This window comes from Vulpes vulpes, chromosome 8, assembly GCF_048418805.1.
Source record: "Vulpes vulpes isolate BD-2025 chromosome 8, VulVul3, whole genome shotgun sequence".
NCBI classification, from domain to species: Eukaryota; Metazoa; Chordata; class Mammalia; order Carnivora; family Canidae; genus Vulpes; species Vulpes vulpes.
The window spans coordinates 42,362,490-42,382,255 of record NC_132787.1 but is presented as its reverse complement, the minus strand read 5'-3'; the positions used below and the strand labels follow the sequence as shown (position 1 = coordinate 42,382,255).

At 39.2% G+C, this 19,766-nt stretch overlaps 1 protein-coding gene across 6 annotated transcripts in view; it reads left to right on the top strand.

The window, feature by feature from the left end:
* RAD52 (RAD52 homolog, DNA repair protein) overlaps nucleotides 1–19,766 on the top strand; it is an 87,327-nt gene that overhangs the window by 59,595 nt on the left and 7,966 nt on the right. For all 6 annotated transcript variants that reach the window (XR_012003001.1, XM_072766321.1, XM_025995458.2 and 3 more), the window contains 6 exons: nucleotides 5,944–6,045; nucleotides 7,137–7,238; nucleotides 7,902–7,995; nucleotides 8,175–8,242; nucleotides 10,780–10,898; nucleotides 11,793–11,868. Coding sequence is in view for 5 of the 6 variants with exons in the window: in XM_072766321.1 (XP_072622422.1) it covers nucleotides 5,962–6,045; nucleotides 7,137–7,238; nucleotides 7,902–7,995; nucleotides 8,175–8,242; nucleotides 10,780–10,898; nucleotides 11,793–11,868 (543 nt within the window). In the remaining variant the exon portion in view is untranslated. The remainder of the gene's footprint in view (nucleotides 1–5,943; nucleotides 6,046–7,136; nucleotides 7,239–7,901; nucleotides 7,996–8,174; nucleotides 8,243–10,779; nucleotides 10,899–11,792; nucleotides 11,869–19,766) is intronic.

The following is a 19,766-nucleotide window of genomic DNA, read 5'->3' as shown; positions in this document are numbered from 1 at the left end:
ATCAGGGTAAGTAACAGGAGAAGGAGAAGCAGGATCCCCGCCAAGCAGGAAGCCTGACGTGGGGCTCCATCCCAGGACCTGGGATCATGATCTGACCTGAAGGCAGACAATGCTTTACTGATTCAGCCACCCAGGTGCCCCAACTTCAACCATTTTTAAGTGTACAACTCAGTAGTATTAGGTATATTCCCAATGTATACCCCTTTATTTTAACAAATAAGTGGACAAGTGCTCATTTGAGACTTTGTAAATATCCTCCACAACTTTCTAGTATCCATTGGTGATTTTTACTGGATACTGTTATCACATCATTTTCTTTTAATTTATTTATTCGTGAGAGATGTAGAGAGAGAGGCAGAGACATAGGCAGAGGGAGAAGCAGGCCTCCTGAGCCATCCAAGTGTCCCACATCATTTTTTTTTTTAAATTTTTATTTATTTATGATAGTCACACACAGAGAGGCAGAGACACAGGCAGAGGGAGAAGCAGGCTCCATGCACTGGGAGCCCGATGTGGGATTCGATCCTGGGTCTCCAGGATTGCGCCCTGAGCCAAAGGCAGGCGCCAAACTGCTGCGCCACCCAGGGATCCCTTTTTTTAAAGATTTTATTTATTTATTCATGAGAGACACAGAGAGAGGCAGAGACATAGGCAGAGGGAGAAGCAGGCTCTCCACAGGGAGCCTGATGGGAGAGTCCATCCCAGGACCCCAGGATCATGACCTGAGCCAAAGGCAGCTGCTCAGCCATTGAACCACCCAGGTGCCCCTCACATTTTATTTATTTATTTATTTATTTATTTATTTATTTATTTATTTATTTAGAATTTTTAAAAAAGATTTATTTATTTATTCATGAGAGACACAGACTGAGAGAGAGGCAGAGACACAGGCAGAGGGAAAAACAGGTTTCTCCCAGGGAGCCCAAGGTGGGTCCCGATCCCAGATCCTGGGATCACGACCTGAACCGAAGGCAGCCGCCCAACCGCTGAGTCACCCAGGCATCACATCATTTTAATATGATAAATTTATGAGGTTGATTTTACTAATATTCCCCTTTAGAGATGAGGAAATTGGAGTGCAGAAAGTTTAAGTAATTGCCCAATTTAAATACCTGGTTGGGTGGAGCTGGATATTGATCAGCATTTTGACTGTAATATTCAAAGCATGCTTTATAGCAGTGATTGGCACACTATGGCTTGTGGACCGAATCTGCCACCTCTTTTTGTAATAAAATTTTATTGGGATACAACCATGTCCATTTGTTTATGTATTATCTATGGTTGCTTTCACATTAAAATGCCAGGGTTGTATAGTTGTGACAGAGACCATGTAGCCTGCAAAACCTAAAATATTTATCATCTGGCACTTGACAGAAAAAGTTGCTGACCTCTGCTTTATGTAATAGGTCTTTCTTTAAATTTTTTTTTTTAATTTTTATTTATTTATGATAGTCACACACAGAGAGAGAGAGAGGCAGAGACATAGGCAGAGGGAGAAGCAGGCTCTGTGCACCGGGAGCCCGACGTGGGATTCAATCCTGGGTCTCCAGGATCGTGCCCTGGGCCAAAGCCAGGTGCCAAACCGCTGCGCCACCCAGGGATCCCCCTAAATTTTTTATTTTAATTTTTATTAAAATAATACATGCACATATTTGGAGAATGAAATAGTGCTAAAAGTTTTATTTGGAAAAAGTAGATTCCTGCTACATTGTTCTCCACCCCAGTCCCACCCCTTGGAGACAGATCTGCTGTATTCTTTTTTTTTTTAAAGTAGGCTTCACACCCCGTGTGGATCTCATTTTGGGGCTCAAACTCAGGACCCTGAGATCAAGACCTGAGTTGAGATCAAGAGTTGGACACCTAACCGACTGAGCCAACCAGGCACCCCTGCTTCATTCTTTTAAGTGTTTTTTTCTGGCATTTATAGTTGCATTTTTTTTTTTTTAAAGATTTTTATTTATTCATGAGAGACACACAGAGGCAGAGGCAGAGACAGGCAGGCTCCCTGATGTGGGACTAGATTCCGGGACCTCAGGATCACAACCTGAACCAAAGGCAGACGCTTAACCACTGAGCTACCCAGGTGCCCTATAGTTGCATTCTAAATACCATCCTTATTCCACTATATCTTTTTGTAACAATTTTAAGTTTTTTTAAATTTTGTTTTGTTTTTTTGTTTTTTTTTTTTAGGTAATCTCTGTGCTTAATGTAGGGCTTGATCTCACAACCCTAGATCAAGAGTTGAGTGCTCTATCAGCTGAGTCAGGCAGGCACACAACCTGTTTTAACAGATTGTGTGTGTGTGTGTGTGTGTGTGTGTGTGTGTGTGTTCCAGTTTTTCCACATCCTCACTAACGTTGGTTATCCACTGTCTTTTATTGTAGCCATCCCTGTGTGTGTGAAGTGTTTTGTACTTTTTAAAAGTTTTTATTTAAATTCCAGTTAGTTAACATACAGTGTAATATATTTTTTTAAGATTATTTATTTATTCATAGAGACAGAGAGAGAGGCAGAGACACAGGCAGAGGGAGAAGCAGGCACCATGCAGAGAGCCTGATGTGGGACTCGATTCAGGGTCTCCAGGATCACGCCCTAGGCTGCAGGTGGCACTAAACCACTGCGCCACCAGGGCTGCCCCATACAGTGTAATATTAGTTTCAAGTGTGTAATATAGTGATTCTGTTTTAACAATTTAATTTTTTATTTTATTTTTTTAAAAGTTTATTTATTTATTTAAATAATTTCTACCCCTAGCATGGGGCTTGAACTCACGACCTCAAGATCAAGAGTCACATGCTCTTCAGACTGAGCCATCCAGGCATCCCCATTATAACAATTTTAGGCATTAATTATTGACTCACCTAGTTTAGGCCACTCTTCTACTTATTTGGTGCCAGATTAGAATAATTTATCATTCTTAGCTGAAATACAATGTTTTATGATCATTTTTTTTGTTTTATGATCATTTAAATAGTTGTTTGCATTTTCATCATATTTTAGAAAATTGAGACACCCTTAGCAATAGCTAACCTTTTAGTACTTCATGTGTGCATTCTTTTTTTTTTTTTTTTTTAAGATTTTGTTCATTCATGAGAGACAGAGAGAGAAAGGCAGAGACATAGGCAGAGGGAGAAGCAGCCTCCCCTCAGGGATCCCAATGTGGGACTTGATCCCTGAACTCCAGGATCACGCCCTGAGCTAAAGCAGAGCTTATCTGCTGAGCCATCTAGGCATCCCCATGTTGCACAATTCTAATGCAGTTTCATGCAATATGTTAATCTTGATAGAACCCCTAGGAAATGTAGGTATTATTATGTCCATTTTCTAGATGAGAGAACATCATTTGGTAGAGGTTATGTGATTTTTCCCGTGGTCAAGCACCTAGTGAATGATAGAGCCAGAAACTGACATTTAGAACTTGAGCCCCTAAATGCTGTATTGTAATGACACATGGAGCGTCCTGCCACTTGACATTCCCAGGTCTGAAGTTTTACTGTCTGCAAATAACCTGAAGACTACAGCTTGGAAGTTTGCTGAGGCACAGCTTTCTTTTTCCCTCAGAACTGTTTTATCTTTATTTTGCACACACCCACAGCCAGTTAGTTTGCACACACCTACTGAGTAATTTCATTTTACAAAAGGAGGCAGGAGTTGGGTGATACCAAGAAGAGTGACATGTAGAAAAGAACAGGAAGGCAAACGTGGGAAGCAAATAATTTTTAATTTTTTTAAAACACACCAAAGAATCATGCAGTGTTGCCAATAGTGGACGCAGGTATGCACATTCCTTTGCAACTGGTCCTGTGAAAGCAGCACCTTTCATTTCACCTTTTCTGTTTACCATGACCCCTGCGTTATCTTCAAAACAGAGAAATACACCAGCTTTTCTCCTGTAGGACTTTTGTTGTCCAGTTATCACTGCTGGACGTACCTTTTCTTTTTTCTTTTTTTTTCTTTTTCTTCTTTCACAGAGAGACAGACAGAGACACAGGCAGAGGGAGAATCGGGCTCCATGCAGGGAGCCTGAAGGGGGACTTGATCCTGGGTCTCCAGGATCACGTCCTGGGCCGAAGGCAGCACCAAACTGCTGAGCCACCCATGGTGCCCCTGTACCTTCTTTCTGAGCTCTGGTTTGTCATCTTCACTGTGGCCATCACCATATCACCCCCACCAGCAGCAGGAAGTCTGTTCAGTCCCTGATCCTCTTTGAGGAGATGATCTACAGATTTTTGGCTCCTGTGCTGAGCACAATTGATCACGGCTCCTACTGGAAGACCCAGGAAGTCCTAGAATTTTACACTGGAGGACCCACCATGTCCTTGTTTCTGGATCTTGAGTATTGGAAAGGGACAGAAAGGCTGGGCACAACACTGAATCCATCTGATCTGAGACAGGTGTAGGGGTAGTCAGGTAGTGGGTCAGCCAGTTGCAGGTGCTTCTTCTGAGGGTAATTCTGTTTTCTCATGGACTATATATTTACATAGTCTCAGTGTAATACATTGGCTCCTAAACTTGAGTTTGTGTTAGAATCACCTGGTAGGCTTGGGCAACCATTGACTTCTGGAGCTCACCTCTAGTTTCTGAGGTCCACAAGGTCTAGGGTAGGACTTGAGGATTTGCATTTCTGTTTTTTTTTTTTTTTTTTAAGATTTTATTTATTTATTCATAAGAGACAGAGAGGCAGAGAGAGAAGCAATTGTTATGCAAGGAGCCTAATGTGGGACTTGATCCTGAGACTCTGGGATCACACCCTGAGGCAAAGGCAGACACTCAGCCACTGAGCCACCCAGGGATCCTGAGGATTTGCATTTCTAATAAGCTCCCAGGTGATGCTGATGCTGCAAGAGACCTCACTGGTCTAATGCTTTATTCCTGAATGTTAGGGTCACCGTATTGCCTTCTCTTGCTCTTTATTTTTTTTTAAAGATTTTATGTATTTATTTATTTGAGAGAGAGACAGCATAAGGGGGAAAGGGAGAAGCAGAGGGAGAGGGAGAAGCAGACTCCTTGCTAAAGGGGAGCCTAGCCAGGGGCTGATGTGGGACTTGATTCCAGGACTTTAGGATCATGACCTGAAGGCAGATGCTAAACCAACTGAGCCACCCAGGTGCCCCTTCTCTTGCTCTTTAATTTTCCTGTCTATGAGTCTTCTACCAGCTAGCTTGTTAGGTCCTGGAAAGCAGATCAGTTATTGTGGCTTTTAGTTTTTTTGTTGTTTATGTATATTTTATTTATTTGAGAGAGAGAGCATGAGTGAACATGAATTGGGGGGAGGGGCGGAAGGAGAGGGAGAAGCAGACTCTGTATTGAGCAGGGAGCCAGCCAGGGGACTGTATCCCAGCATCCTGAGATCATGACCTGAGCTAAAGACAGACACTTCACTGACTGAGCCACCCAGGTACTCTTGGCTTATACTTCTTTTATGACCTCACTGAGGCCAAGGTCATGTTGCTCATATGATAGGTAGTAATCAGTTGGTTGGTTACTCTCCCTTGGTGTGTTTTGTAATTTTGACTTTTCCAATTATAAATATTACGGGTATACATTCTAATTATAAAAATCACCTTTAATAATACAATTGTCCTAGCAAAATTTTTATTGTGTATTTTATTGTGTATTTAAGTAGGCTATATACCCAGCATGAGGCTTGAACTCATGACCCTGAGATCAGGCTTCCCATGCTCTACTGACTCAGCCAGCCAGGTGCCCCAACTCTAGAAAAATTTTAACAAAGATGGAAGTGGACTCTAAAGGATCTTCAGTGATAGCTAAACACTGAGGAACTTAGTCTGATTGGGGCAGTGCTTATAAATAAAGTGTTAAGTAAATAAAAAAACTTGTTAGAATACTGCATATGGATGCTTTAATCTGATTTTAAGTGGAGGTTCTTGTTTTTTACCTTTACCATTCTTTGAGATCTTTTTTAATCTTCTGTTTTTATAGAGGTTACTCAAAATCAACATGTTTGGGGCTGAGGAAGCAGTTCTTGGAGGCCGTGGCAGCCATCCTTCTGCTGGTGGCAACTCTGTATTATGCTTTGGACAGGTAACTGTGTTTATCATACCTGGAAAGAATGAGGTTAAGTGAAAAGGTAGGAGAATGTAATTTGTAGAGCATTGTCATAGATGTAGAAGCTATTTATTGTCAGTGGTTTTCCTGTTAGGTGCCTTATTTTGCGAGTCTGATGAACTCTCAGGCCATTTTGGAACTTTGACATCAAAAGACAAATAGTACTGGAGATTACATTTAGATTTATATTTTGTTTATTTTTTTGGCTAGATTACATATTCATATGGTATAACACTCAAAATGAAACGTAGACTGTGAATGAAAAATCTCATTTATTTCCCCATCACTCCTGTTCACATTTCATCCAGTTCGTTTTATTGGAGGCATCCAAAGATTCCCATGTCATATTCTTTGTGGAGATAGTCTGTGCTTATCAAAGAGATTCTTGCTTTGTCCACTCAAATTCTGTCTTTACCAGAGATCTGTTGATGAAGATTTATTTCATTTAAATAGGGAAGGAAAAAATTACTAAGGGGACAAAAATCAAAACTAGTAGCAGTATATTTAGCTACATATACAGGGTGGGAAATTGTTGAAGCGGAGAAGAGGTATACAACTTTGGAGAGGACGGTGGGTCTCCCCTACTCCCTCGCAGGCATAAATGTCACACACAGACTCTGAAGCAGGAAGTTTCAGTTTACCAGTTGTGGCTTGAGGAAGTTTTGTAAGGATGGTAGTGACACCTAAGGCGATGCCTGTCTACATGTGGCCCTGTGACCCCTGGGAGTCCCCAAGACCTTTTCTGAGTCCATGAGGTCAAGAAGAGTTCCATAATAATACTAAAGTACTTCTTGCCTTTTCCTTTTCACACGAGTGAAGAGTGGGACTTGCCAGGCCATGGGCAGCCTGTTGTGATACTGCTAGGATGGCTGATGGAAGAAGGTGTGCCTTAAAGGTTTCTCAGTTTCAATTCCTAACATTGGTAGTTATAACCCACATAAACAAAAGCTCTTAGGGTCCTCAATACTTTTTGAGAGTGTAAAAGGGTCTGTAGACCAAAAAGTTGAAGATTTGCTGATGTAGGAATGGGAGAAATGTTAATTTAATTTTTCCTTTCTGAATTGCAGTATCAGTACACAGCAGAAGAGTACCAGGCCATCCAGAATGCTCTGAGGCAGAGGCTGGGCCCAGAATACATCAGTAGCCGCATGTCTGGAGGAGGCCAGAGGGTAGGAGAATTGATATGCTTGAAAAGTGGGTGCTCCTAATAGCTAGCTACTCAGATGATCTCAACAGCTCCCTCTCTGGGTCCTCATGGATTCAGGTCTCTTGCTCCCTGTTGCTAGATGTTCCCTCGTGTCTTTGGGAGAGGATGGGTTCCAGCCATCATTGTCATTTGAAGTGACCCAAGTCTTGTCTTGAGACTTCCATGCCTGCCTTCTTGGGATTTTTATACCATCTTTTAAAAATGTTTCTTTTGCCTTTTGCTTCTAAATTTAACTTCTGTGTATATTTTTGGTCTTCTGTAATATATGTCAACCTGAGACTTGTACTTTTTTGGAAATTGCTAAGTGAGTGGATATCTTTCCCCTCTGAGTCTAGTCCCTCCCCTGAGACAGAACATTAGTTCTAACTGGTTCCTTCTGGAAGATCTTTGAAATAAGTTCACTGAGAATTTCCCTGGAATGTTAAAGGGCAGTTTTGCCAAAAAAAAAACAAAAAACAAAAAAACAAACAAACAAAACAAAAAACAAAAAACAAAAACAAAAAAAACTGGTAAGGAATAAATTAAGTAAATTTTGATTCTTATTTAAATATGGCAAGGAATTTTAACAAGCTTTTTTTTTTTTTCTTTTTTTTTTTTTTTCTTCCCCTTAACTTTCTTTTTCCAGGTATGTTACATCGAGGGTCACAGGGTAATTAATTTGGCCAATGAAATGTTTGGTTATAATGGCTGGGCACACTCTATCACACAGCAGAATGTGGGTGAGTATATTTCCTGGCAATGGTGACTTCTTCATTTCCCTTACTTTTATACTAATTTCTGATGAGAGTATTTTGTGGGTGAGGATGTAGGGTAGGTATGTTTGGTTGGTAATAGGAAGAATATGGGTGAGGCACAGGGATCAGTATCCTCTTCAACTGGTTCTCTTTCCCACTCCTAGATTTTGTTGACCTTAACAATGGCAAGTTCTACGTGGGAGTCTGTGCATTTGTGAGAGTCCAGTTGAAGGTGAGGGTGATGGAATAGACCTGCTGCCTCCAAGGATTGGGTGGGTGGTAAGAGAATGAGCAGGTAGAGAATTCTCTGGACTGTAGCACAACCATGCTAGAGATCTAGGCTCAGAGCTGGGACTCAGCCAGTGTTCCTTACGATGGTGGTATCTAAAGATTCTTACTCATGTGGCCTCTAAATGAATTCTGAAAAACTCACATTTTCTTGCACATTTTAAGTTGACACCTGAAAGTTTTCACCATAAGTATAAATGAGATCCTCTGCGTTTCAAAAAGTTTGCGTTACACTGCTTTGCTTTTATGAAAGACCTATTTTCGCTTAACTGAAAGAAATCCGGAGAGGATTTTTCACTTTTTTTTTTTTTTTATTTTTTTTTTATTTATTTATGATAGTCACAGAGAGAGAGAGAGAGGCAGAGACACAGGCAGAGGGAGAAGCAGGCTCCATGCACTGGGAAATACACTGGAATGTGTATTTCAGACGGGTCTCCAGGATCGCGCCCCGGGCCAAAGGCAGGCGCCAAACCGCTGCGCCACCCAGGGATCCCTTCACTTTTACAATAAACGGCATACGCTGGCAGCAAGAGTGGCCCTGCCAGTCCATCCCTGGGAACTCCCCTCAGCATCTCGACATCAAGCTGCCAGAGCTTTGAACTGTATTTGCTTTATCTGGATTTATTGTTTGCATCTTTAGCAAGATGTGTCCTAAGGTGTCAGAAAAGCAAAACAAGTTATTTTCCAGATCTGGGAATGCTCAAAAATTTTTCCATATAAATTAATGGTAATTGCTTCTTTGCTTTACACCATTTTGGCTTAAGAAAGTTTTCATAAGAATGTTCTACTTTCAGATAGTGGGGTAAGCCTGTACTTGCAACGATATGTTTTTAGCATATTGTAGAATTTGACATCCTAAAATAAATGTTACATCTTTCTCTTTCTTTTTTTATTCTGGTATAATGAACATACAGTGCTATATTAGTGTCAGGTGTACAATGTAATGATTCAACACTTCTGTACATCTCTCATAGCTCCTCAGGATAAGTGTGTTCTTCATCCCTTTTAGTCCATGCATCTTTTTTTGTTACATCATTTTTAAATGAACCAATGGATTTTAAATATCATAAATGATTAAATACCGTCATCCACTTAAAACAATACATGAGCAAACTCTTCTCTAATCATGAGAAATTTTACATTGTTTCTTCTCAAACCCCTATTTCCCATATTGGCTTTTGTCCATATATACGTGTGCATGTATAAATATATGTGTGTGTATATGTATATGTATATATAAATAAAATGTATTATTTATAAATAAATATGTTTAGAATATATATATGTTTGGAGTATGTAATATATATGTTATATATATTCAGAACATTTTAATGAAACCTTAACATATTCCTCTGTGTGTGTATGTATGTGTATATAAAGGTAATTTTGGGGGGTAAATATTCAGTGATCTTAAGGCTCTAAATTATAAAAAAATTTTTCTGGATTGAGTTACCATTTACAGGTATTATTAACACACAATTGATCAGTCAGTTGTGTCTGTGAGGAGGACAAAATAACTACATCAAAATTTATATACTTAATAAAAATAAATTTTTGTGGAAAATGCATTTCTTAATGAGATGGATGAAGCTTTTTTTGTTGTTTTAAAGATTTTTTATTTATTTGAGACAGAGCGAGGGTGCACACATGAGCACGGGGGAGGGGCAGAAGGAGAGGGAGAAGCAGACTGGCAGCTGAGCAGGGAGCCGGATGTGGGACTCCATCCCAGGGCCCTGGGATCATGACCTGAGCTGAAGGCAGACGCTTAGCTGACTGAGCCACTCAGGCGTCCCATAGCTCTTTTTTCTTTTTGGGTAGTTTATATGTTCATAGTTTCATATTACTTTTTCTTAGATGTTCAGCATTAATTCTATTCTAACTTCTTATTTTTATAAATAGTACTGAAAAACCTGTTCATATAAACTGGGAATAGAGAGAGTTTTGTTACAGTGTCACTCATTTCTTTGAATAAGCTTTCTGAGTTATATCTCAAAAATCAGAGTGCTATCATCCAAAATTACATTTGGTTCTTTACCAGGTACTAACTTGATCAGGTGAACCTTCATTTTTGGCGAAAGCCAAGAAATGGATACCACCTGACCTGTGAGTTTTGCTATTCAGTCATTAGAATCTGTTAAATATAATATTTCATCTTTTCCTTTTGTTCACTGTCCCAGAGGTTTTTAGACCTTGGAGTAATGTACCTTAGGAAGATTTAGGGTAGGTTAGTTGTGTGCCTTTTTTATGTGAAAGAGGAAGAGGGAAGGGAAAATTGTCTCACACATTCCCAGGCAGATGAGGTCTAGGATGCAGTATTCAAAATGAGTTCTGTTACAGTTCTCGGTGCCCATGTGTCCTGAAGCAAGGTGCCTGGGTCCTCTTCGCCCAGTGTGAACGCTCTTGAGGGTGAGAAGAGCTGTGGAACCAGGGAGAGGCCTGCAGCTTTTCACGTTGGACTCTGAGCTCTTTTTCTACCTGTAGGATGGCTCGTATCACGAAGACGTGGGCTACGGTGTCAGCGAGGGCCTCAAGTCCAAAGCCTTGTCTTTGGAGAAGGCCCGGAAGGAGGCCGTGACTGATGGGCTGAAGCGGGCACTGAGGTAAGCGCAAGAGCTGGAGTCTAACCTGCTTCCGTTTGGCTCTGCTTTCAGAGCAGTTGTGATTTCTGTTCATTTGTTTAAAAGTTAAAATAACCCAAGTCTCACGTGTCTCCCTACCCCCATCAGCCCTGCCTCCACCTTCTCGTATTTCTCTCCTGCTTTGTTATGCCTATGTTTCCCTTCTTTGGGAACAGGTGTAGAATACCATGTTCTCTATTCTGTCCTTGATTTTACACACCCCCATCCCCGTCTTGAATCCTGAGACCTTTCCACACGAGTACAGAGATAGCTTTCCTATTCTGTCAGAACACCTGAACAGTTTCTCATTGTGTATGTACAACTTAGTTACATAGAACAGGTTTTGTTCAGTTTTACTTTTCTGGGGGTCATACATGGCCTTCGAGAATCAAAGTGAATTGAATCCCCAGAAAAACGTGTTTGAACATACATGAAAAACTTACAGTATTGTAACCTGTGCATGAGGCCAGATGTCTCAAGCAAAGTGCTTCAGTCATGGAGACAGATTGTGCTCTAAGCATGTGTCACCCACTGTTACTGGGGGAATTAGAACAGTCCTTAGAAAAAAAAAATCTCTGCTCCGGAATTAGTGCTTCATGGCAGGACGTAGCTAATGGTGTTTTCTTAGTCTTTTTGTACCCCCTGCCTCTTGTTGAGGGCAGAGACTGGCAACGGCTGTGCCCAGTGCTGTATTCTGAGAGCCTGATACAGTGTATGAACATGGCAGGTACTCAAGAAACATTTCTGAATGTATATTAGGGTCCATCTCCTTTGCCGCAGTTGGGAAGCACTGTGCACAAAGGTCGTAACTCTGTTCTCTGATATTTACATGTAATCATTCTCAATCTGTTGCACTCTTTTTTTCCTTATCCTTAGAAGTTTCGGGAATGCACTTGGAAATTGTATTCTGGATAAAGACTATCTGAGGTCACTAAATAAGCTTCCACGCCAGGTATGTTCGAAGTGGATGAATGGACTGCATCATAGGAAAGCTAGAGCCAGTTCCCTGGTGGCATGGGTTGAGTATTCCTGGAAGGAGAGAGAAGACAGGGAGACCCAACCCTTTCAAGGTCTGGAATGTGTATTTCAGACTTGTTAGACGACCAGAGGCAACACGAACCAATCACCTTATTTTCCAGCTGAAGGGATTGAAACCTAGAGAATCCGTGCCACTTGTTTTCTTCTCCACGGAGAACTGCGTTCAGGAATGGTCTGTGAAACCTCAAAAGGAGCACAGAGCCCCCTGCAGTACCCCTGTCATTCTTTAAAAACACTCAAAGAACCTCAGCTCTTCAATCTTGCTGCTCCTGCTGTTTAGGGGTCTAGAATCATGCATCCCTGGAGTCACTCTTGGCCAGGGCTGAGTCAGGCAGAGGAGCCTTCCTGTTGTCTGGGTGGAGTGGCTGCTGTCTCCAGGGTGGTCTCGAGGCCCCCTGCAGTGCTGCCGCCCAAGGCCGCAGTCCCGTACTTGTCCTGGAGGGGTTCTTCTTGTGGAGACGCTGACAGAGGGGGGTGGCACTTGGCATCTGTCAAAATGCCACACTTTCCCTTGTTAAAATCCTTTTCATATGTTACTGGACTCCACTTGCTTTATCTTGGTAAGGCTTTTTGCATCTGTGTTTATGAGGTATATTAGTCATGTTTTTTTTTTTCTTATGGTAAAACACCCATAACATAAAATTTAACATTTTAGCCATTTTTAAGTGTACAGTTCACTGATGAAACAGATTTCCAGAACTTTTTAGTCTTGAGATCCTGCAACTCTATACCCATAGGACAACTCCCCTTTCCCCCTTCTAACAGCCCCTGGTTATCACCATTCTACTTACTGTTACTATGAATTTGACTACTTTAGATGCCTCGTGTAAGTGAAATCATCCTGGTTTTTTACTTTTTTTGGTGACTTATTTCACTTAGCATAAAGTCCTCAAGTTTCATCTATGTTGAGCCTATGGCAGAATTATCTTCCTTTTTTTTGGTGCACTTGACTGGCTTATTAGTCAGTTGAGCACGCAGCTCTTAATCTCAGCTTGTAAATTTGAGCCCTGTGTTGGGTGTAGAGATTACTTACGCATAAAATCCTTTTTTAAAAAAAAGAATTACCTTCTTTTTTAAGGCTGAACAATATTCCACTGAATGTATACACTGCATTTTCTTTTTTTCTTTTCCATCAATGGACATTTGGGTGGCTTTCATCTCTTGATTTGGGAATAGTGCTGTTAGGAACATGGGTTTGCAAATACCTCTTCAAGATCCTGCTTTCAGTTATTTTGGATAAATATCTAGGTGGGATTGCTGGATCATATGGTAGGGTTTTATTTTATTTTATTTTATTTTATTTTATTTTATTTTATTTTATTTTTTATTTATTTATACATACATACATACATACATACATACATACATACACACACAGAGCTTGAGCTCATCTGAGCTCAAAACCTGAGCTGAGATCAAGAGTCATGCACATGGGACACCTGGGTGGCTAAGCCGTTGAGCCTTTGGCTCAGGGCGCGATCCCAGAATCCGGGATTGAGTCCCACATCGGGCTCCCTGCATGGAGCCTGTTTCTCCCTCTGCCTGTGTCTCTGCCTCTCTCTGTCTCTCATGAATAAATAAATAAAATCGTAAAAAAACAAAAAAAAGAGTCAGGCACTTAACCAAATGAGCCACCCAGACACCTTCATATGGTAGTTTTTTGAGGAACTTTGGCACTGTTTTCTATAACGGCCACATCATTTTATAGTTCAACCAACAGTGCACAAGTGTTCCAATTTCTTTGTATCTTCACCAACACTTTCATTTTCATTCACCAACACCAACATTTTCTGTGTTTTTTGATAGCAGCCATTCTAGTGGGTATGAAGTACTATCTTCTTGTGGGTTTGATTTACATTTCTCTGATGATGAGTTTCAATATTGAACATCTTTTCATATGCTTTTTGGCCATTTGTACATCATCTTTGGAAAAATGACTATTCAAGTTTCTTGCCCATTTTTTAAAATTTTTATTTATTTATTTATTTATTTTTTAAAAAAGTTTTTAATTATTTATTCATGAGAATGCACAGAGAGGAGAGAGAGAGAGAGAGAGAGAGAGAGGCAGAGACACAGGCAGAAGGAGAAGCAGGCTCCATGCAGGGAGCCCGACGTGGGACTCTATCCAGGGTCTCCAGAATCACACCCTGGGCTGCAGGCGGCGCTAAACTGCTGAGCCACCAGGGCTGCCCTTGCCCATTTTTTTTTAAATGGGCTATCTAGTTTTTTGTTACTGGGTTATAGGAATTCTGTATATATTCTGAACATTAACCCCTTTTCAGAGACAGGATTGCAAATTTTTCTATTTCATAGGTTGCATTTAAAGTATTTAAGTTTGACATTGTCCCATTTGTATATTTTTTGCTTTGGTTGCCTGTGGTTTTGGTGTCATATGTAAGAAATCATTGTCAAATCCAGTGTCCTGAAGCTTTTCCCCTAAATTTTCTTCTATGAGTTTTATGGTTTGAGGTCTTTAATCTGTCTTGAATTTATTTTTGTTTATGTTGTAAGACACAGGTCTAACTTCATTCTTTTGCATGTGGATATCCAGTTTTCCTAGCATCATTTGTTGAAAAGACTTTCCTTTTCCTCATTGAGTGGTCTTGGCACACCTGCTGATACTCACTTGATCATATATGCAAAGTTTTATGTCTGGATTCTCTATTCCATTGGACTGTGTGTCTTTATTTATGGCAGTATCATACCATTTTGATCACTGTATCTTTGCAGTATGTTTTGAAATCAGAAGGTATGAGTCCTTTAATTTTGTTCTTTTTCAATACTGTTTTCATTATTTGAAGTCTTTTGAGGTTCTATATGAAATTTTAGGGTGAATTTTTTTATGCAAATGATGCTATGAGAATTTGATAGGGTTTGTGTTGAATCAGTAGGTCTCTTAACCATGTCAAGTCTTCCAATTTATGAACATGGGATGTCTTTCCATTTATTTGTGGCTTCTTTAATTACTTTCAGCAGTGTTTTGTAGTTTTCTGTGTACAGGTCTTTCCCATTCTTGGTTAGGTTTATTCCTGAGTATTTTATTCTTTTTGATGCTATTATAAATGGATTGTTTTCTTCATTTTCTTTTTGGGTTGTTCATTACTAGTGTATAGACAGAACTAATTTTTGTGTATTGATTTTTGTATCCTTCAACTTTGCTGAATTTGTTTATTCTAACAATTTTTTTGTAGTTAGGTTTTTCTGCATATGAGATCATGTAATCTACATCTAGAGATACTTTTCTTTTCCACTTTGGATTCCTTTTATTTCTTTTTCTTGCTGAATTGCTCTGCCTAGGACTTCCAGTATGCTAAGTATAAGTTGTGAGAGTGGGCATCCTTGCCTCGTTCCTTATATTATAGAAAAGCTTTCAGTCTTTCACCATTGAGTATGATGTTAGCTGTGGGTTTTTCATATATGGCCTTTATTATGTTGAGGTATATTCCTTCTATTTCTAGTTTGTTGAATATTTTTATCATGAAAAGGTATTGAGTCTTAATTGAATGCTTTTTCTGCATTAATAGAGATTACCATGTACTTTTGTTCCTTCTTCGTGTTACTCTGGTAACATTGATTGATTTGTGGAGTTGAACCATCTTTGCCTTCTATGAATAAATCCCCCTTGGTTGTGGTATATAATTCTTTTAATGTGCTATTGAATTCAGTATGCTAGTATTCGGAGGGTCTTTTTTTTTTTTTTTTTTTAAAGATTTATTTATTTGTTTGAGAGAGAGAAAGAGTGCATATGCATGAGCCAGGAGAGGGGCAGAGGGAAAGAAGCAGACTCCTTGCTAAGCATGGAGTCCGATGATCTGGAGCTCAGTCCCATGACCCTGAGATCATGACCTGAGCTGAAATCAAGAGTCAGCCGCTTATCCATCTGGGCCACCCAGGTGCCCCCAGAGGATCTTTGTATCAATATTCATCAAGGATATTGTTCTATAGTTATATTGTTCTATAGTTTTCTCACAGTCTTTTTTTTTTCCCCCTTCTTGTAGTGTCATTGGTTTTGTTTTGTTTTGGTTTTATTAAGTTTCTTATTTTAGTTCCAGTCTAGTTAATACGCAGTGTTATATTAGTTTCAGGGGTATGATATAGTCGATTCAACAATTCTGTATATTACTCAGTGCTCATCATGATCAATGTTTGTAGTGTCATTGTTTGACTTTGGTCTTACAAAATGAATTGGAAATGTTCCTCTGCTTTAGCTTTTGGAAGAGTTTGAGTACTGGTGTTAATTCTTTAAATGTTTGGTAGAATTGTCCCACGAAGCCATCTAGTTCTGGGCTTTGTTGTTGGTAGGTTTTGGACTAGTGATTTAATCTCTTAACTAGTTACTGATCTCTTCAGGTGTTGACTTCTTCATGTTTAAGTCTGGGAAGGTTGTATGTTTCTAGGAATTTGTCCATTTCTTCTAGGTTATCTGATTTGTTGTATTATAATCTTATTTCTGTGGCATTTGTTATAATGTCCCTACTTTCTGATTTTAGTTATTTGAGTCTTCTCCCTTTTTTTTCTTAGTTAATCTAGCTAAGGGTTTCTCAATTTTGTTGATCTTTTAAAAAAATTAAAAAAAACTAACTCTTGGTTTTGTTTTGTTTCTTTTCTTTAAGATTTATTTATTTATTTATTTATGATAGAGAGAGAGAGAGAGAGAGAGACAGGCAGAGACACAGGAGAAGGGAGAAGCAGGTTCCATGCCAGGAGCCCGACGTGGGACTTGATCCCGGGATTCCAGGATCGCGCCCCAGGCCAAAGGCAGGCGCCAAACAGCTGAGCCACCCAGGGATCCCCTAATTCTTAGTTTTGTCAATTTTTTGTCTATTGCTTTTCTATTCTGTAGGTCATGTATCTCTGCTCAAGCTTTATTTCATTTTACCACTAGCTTATGTCAGCTATAAACTTTTCTGTTAGCACTGCTTTTGCTGCAAACCATAAGTTTTGATATGTTGTGTTTCATTTTCATTGTCTCAAGATATTTTCTAACTTCCCCTGTGACTTGTTCTTTGACCCACTGGTTAAGAGTGTACTGTTTAATTTACACATGTTTGTGGATTTTCCACTTTTTTCTTCTGCTATTGATTTCTGGTTTCATTCCACTGTGATCAGTAAGCATACTTTTGTATGATTTCTGTATTCTTCAACTGGTTAAGACTTGTTTTGTTGCCTAACATGTGGTCTCTCCTAGAGAATATTTCATGTATATTGAGAAGAATTTATATTCTGTTTTTGGATAGTATTGGGTATAAGTCAGTTAGGTCCAGCTGGCTTTATAATGTTCAATTCCTCTATTTCCTTATTGATCTCCTATTTGGTTATTCTACCCACTATTGGAAGTACAATTTGACAACTCCTACTATTATTGTATTGTGTTGCTATTTATTTCTCCTTCCAGTTCTGTCAGTTTTCTTTATGTGTTTAGGAGCTCTGGTGTTTGGTACACAAAGATTTATAATTGTTATACCTATTCGGTGAATTGACCCTTTAATCGTTATATAATGTCCTCCTTTGTCTCTTGTAACAGTTTTTGACTTAAAGTCTGTTTTGTCTGGTATTAGTATAACCTGCCTTGCTCTTTTTTTGTATCAGTTATATGGAATATCTTTTTTCATCCTTTCACCTTTACCATGTGTCCTTAGATATAAAGTGAGTCTCTCATAAGAAGCATATAGTTGTATCTTGTTTTTTTTTTAAATCTGACTAGCCAATCTGTCACTTGATTGGGGTGTTTAATCCATTTACATTTGAAGTATTGATAGGGAAGGCCTTACTATTGCCATTTTATTGTTTTCTGTATTTTGTAGCTTTTTTGTTCCTCCTTTCCCTCTTACTGCCTTCATTTGTGTTCTGTTGACTTTTGGGTAGTGACATGATTTGATTCCCTTCTTATTTCCTTTTGTGTATATTCTATAGCTATTTCCCTGTGGTTATCATTGCAACTTTTTTTATTTTATTTTATTTTATTTTATTTTATTTTATTTATTTATTTATTTATTTATTTATTTATTTATAATTTTTATTTATTTATGATAGTCACACACAGAGAGAGAGGCAGAGACACAGGCAGAGGGAGAAGCAGGCTCCATGCACCGGGAGCCCGATGTGGGATTCGATCCCGGGTCTCCAGGATCGCGCCCTGGGCCAAAGGCAGGTGCCAAACCGCTGCGCCACCCAGGGATCCCATCATTGCAATTTTAAAACATCTTAAAGTTGTAGCATTCTAACTTGATAAGTTCAGTTGCATACAACAACTCTATTCCTTTACAACTCCACCCTTGTTCCACTATATCTCATTGGTGTTACATCCTTATATATTGTATACCCCGTATCCGAGATTTGCTGTTATAAAAACTGTAATTTTTTTTAATTGTAATTGTTTTTAAAAATTCTATATTCATGGAGCACCTGGGTGGCTCAGTGGTTGAGTGTCTGCCTTTGGCTCAGGTCATGATCCTGGGGTCTTGGGATCGAGTTCTGCATCGGGCTCCCTACGGGGAGCCTGCTTCTCCCTCTGCCTGTGTCTCTGCCTCTCTCTGTGTGTCTCTCATGAATGGAAAGAAAAATTCTGTGCATCAAAAGTACAATAATATAGGCTACTATATTTATGTCTGTATTTACCTTTACTGGAGAATTTATTATTTTCATATAGCTTTGTGTTGGTGTCTAGCATCCTTTTGTTTCAGTTTGAAGAACTCCTTTTACCATTTCTTGCAGAGCAGGTCTAGTAGAAATGAACTCCCTCTGCTTTTGTTTTTATAATAGTCTTAATTTCTCTATTTTTGAAAGATAGTTTTGCTGGATACAGTATTCTTGACTGAGTCTTTTTCTTTCAGCACTTTGAATATTTCATCCCACTCTGTTCTGGCCAATAAGGAGAAACCTAATAATCTTATGGAGGCTCTCTTGTATGTGATACTTTGTTTTTCTCTTGCTGCTTTCAAGATTTCTTTTTGTCTTTGACTTTTTAAAAATTGAGATATAATTGAATATAACATTATTTTAGTTTTAGGATACAGCATAACTTGATATTTGATAGATTATTAAATTATCAACATAATAAGTCTAGATAACATCCGTCACCATACCTAGTTACAGTTTTTTTTAAATGATAACTTTTAAGATTTACTGTTTTAGCAATTTTCAAATACACAGTATTATTAACTTTAGACACTATGCTGTGCATTATATTCCCATGACTTATTTTATAACTGGAAGTTTGTGCTTTTTCACACACCCTCCCACCTCCTATTTTGCCTGCCACCTGCCTGTTCCTGGCAACTACCGATCTGTTCTCTGTACCTATGAGCTCCCTCTCCCCCTTGAGATTCCACATGTAAGTGAGATGATACGGTGTTTGTCTTTCTCTGTCTCACTTCAGTAGCATAATGCCCTCAAGGTGCATCCACATTGTGGAAAATAGTAAGAATTCCTTCTTCTTTATGGCTGAATAATATTCCAATGTATATTTATTACATTTTCTTTATCCATTCATCCATGGTTGGACACTTAGGTTATTTCCATACCTTGGCTATTGTAAATAATGCTGCAGTGGACATGGGGTGCAGATATCTTTCTGAGTAAGTATTTTTGTTTTCTTTGGATAAATACCCAGAAGTGGAATTGATGGATCACATGGTAGTTCTATTTTTAATTATTTGAGGACCCTCCATACTGTTTTCCACAGTGGCTATACCAGTTTGTATTCCCACCAGCAGTGCATAAGGGTTCATCTTTCTCTACATCCTTGCCAACGCTTTTTTTTTTTTTTTTTTTTTTTTATAATTGCCATTTTGACAGGTGTGAAGTGGTATC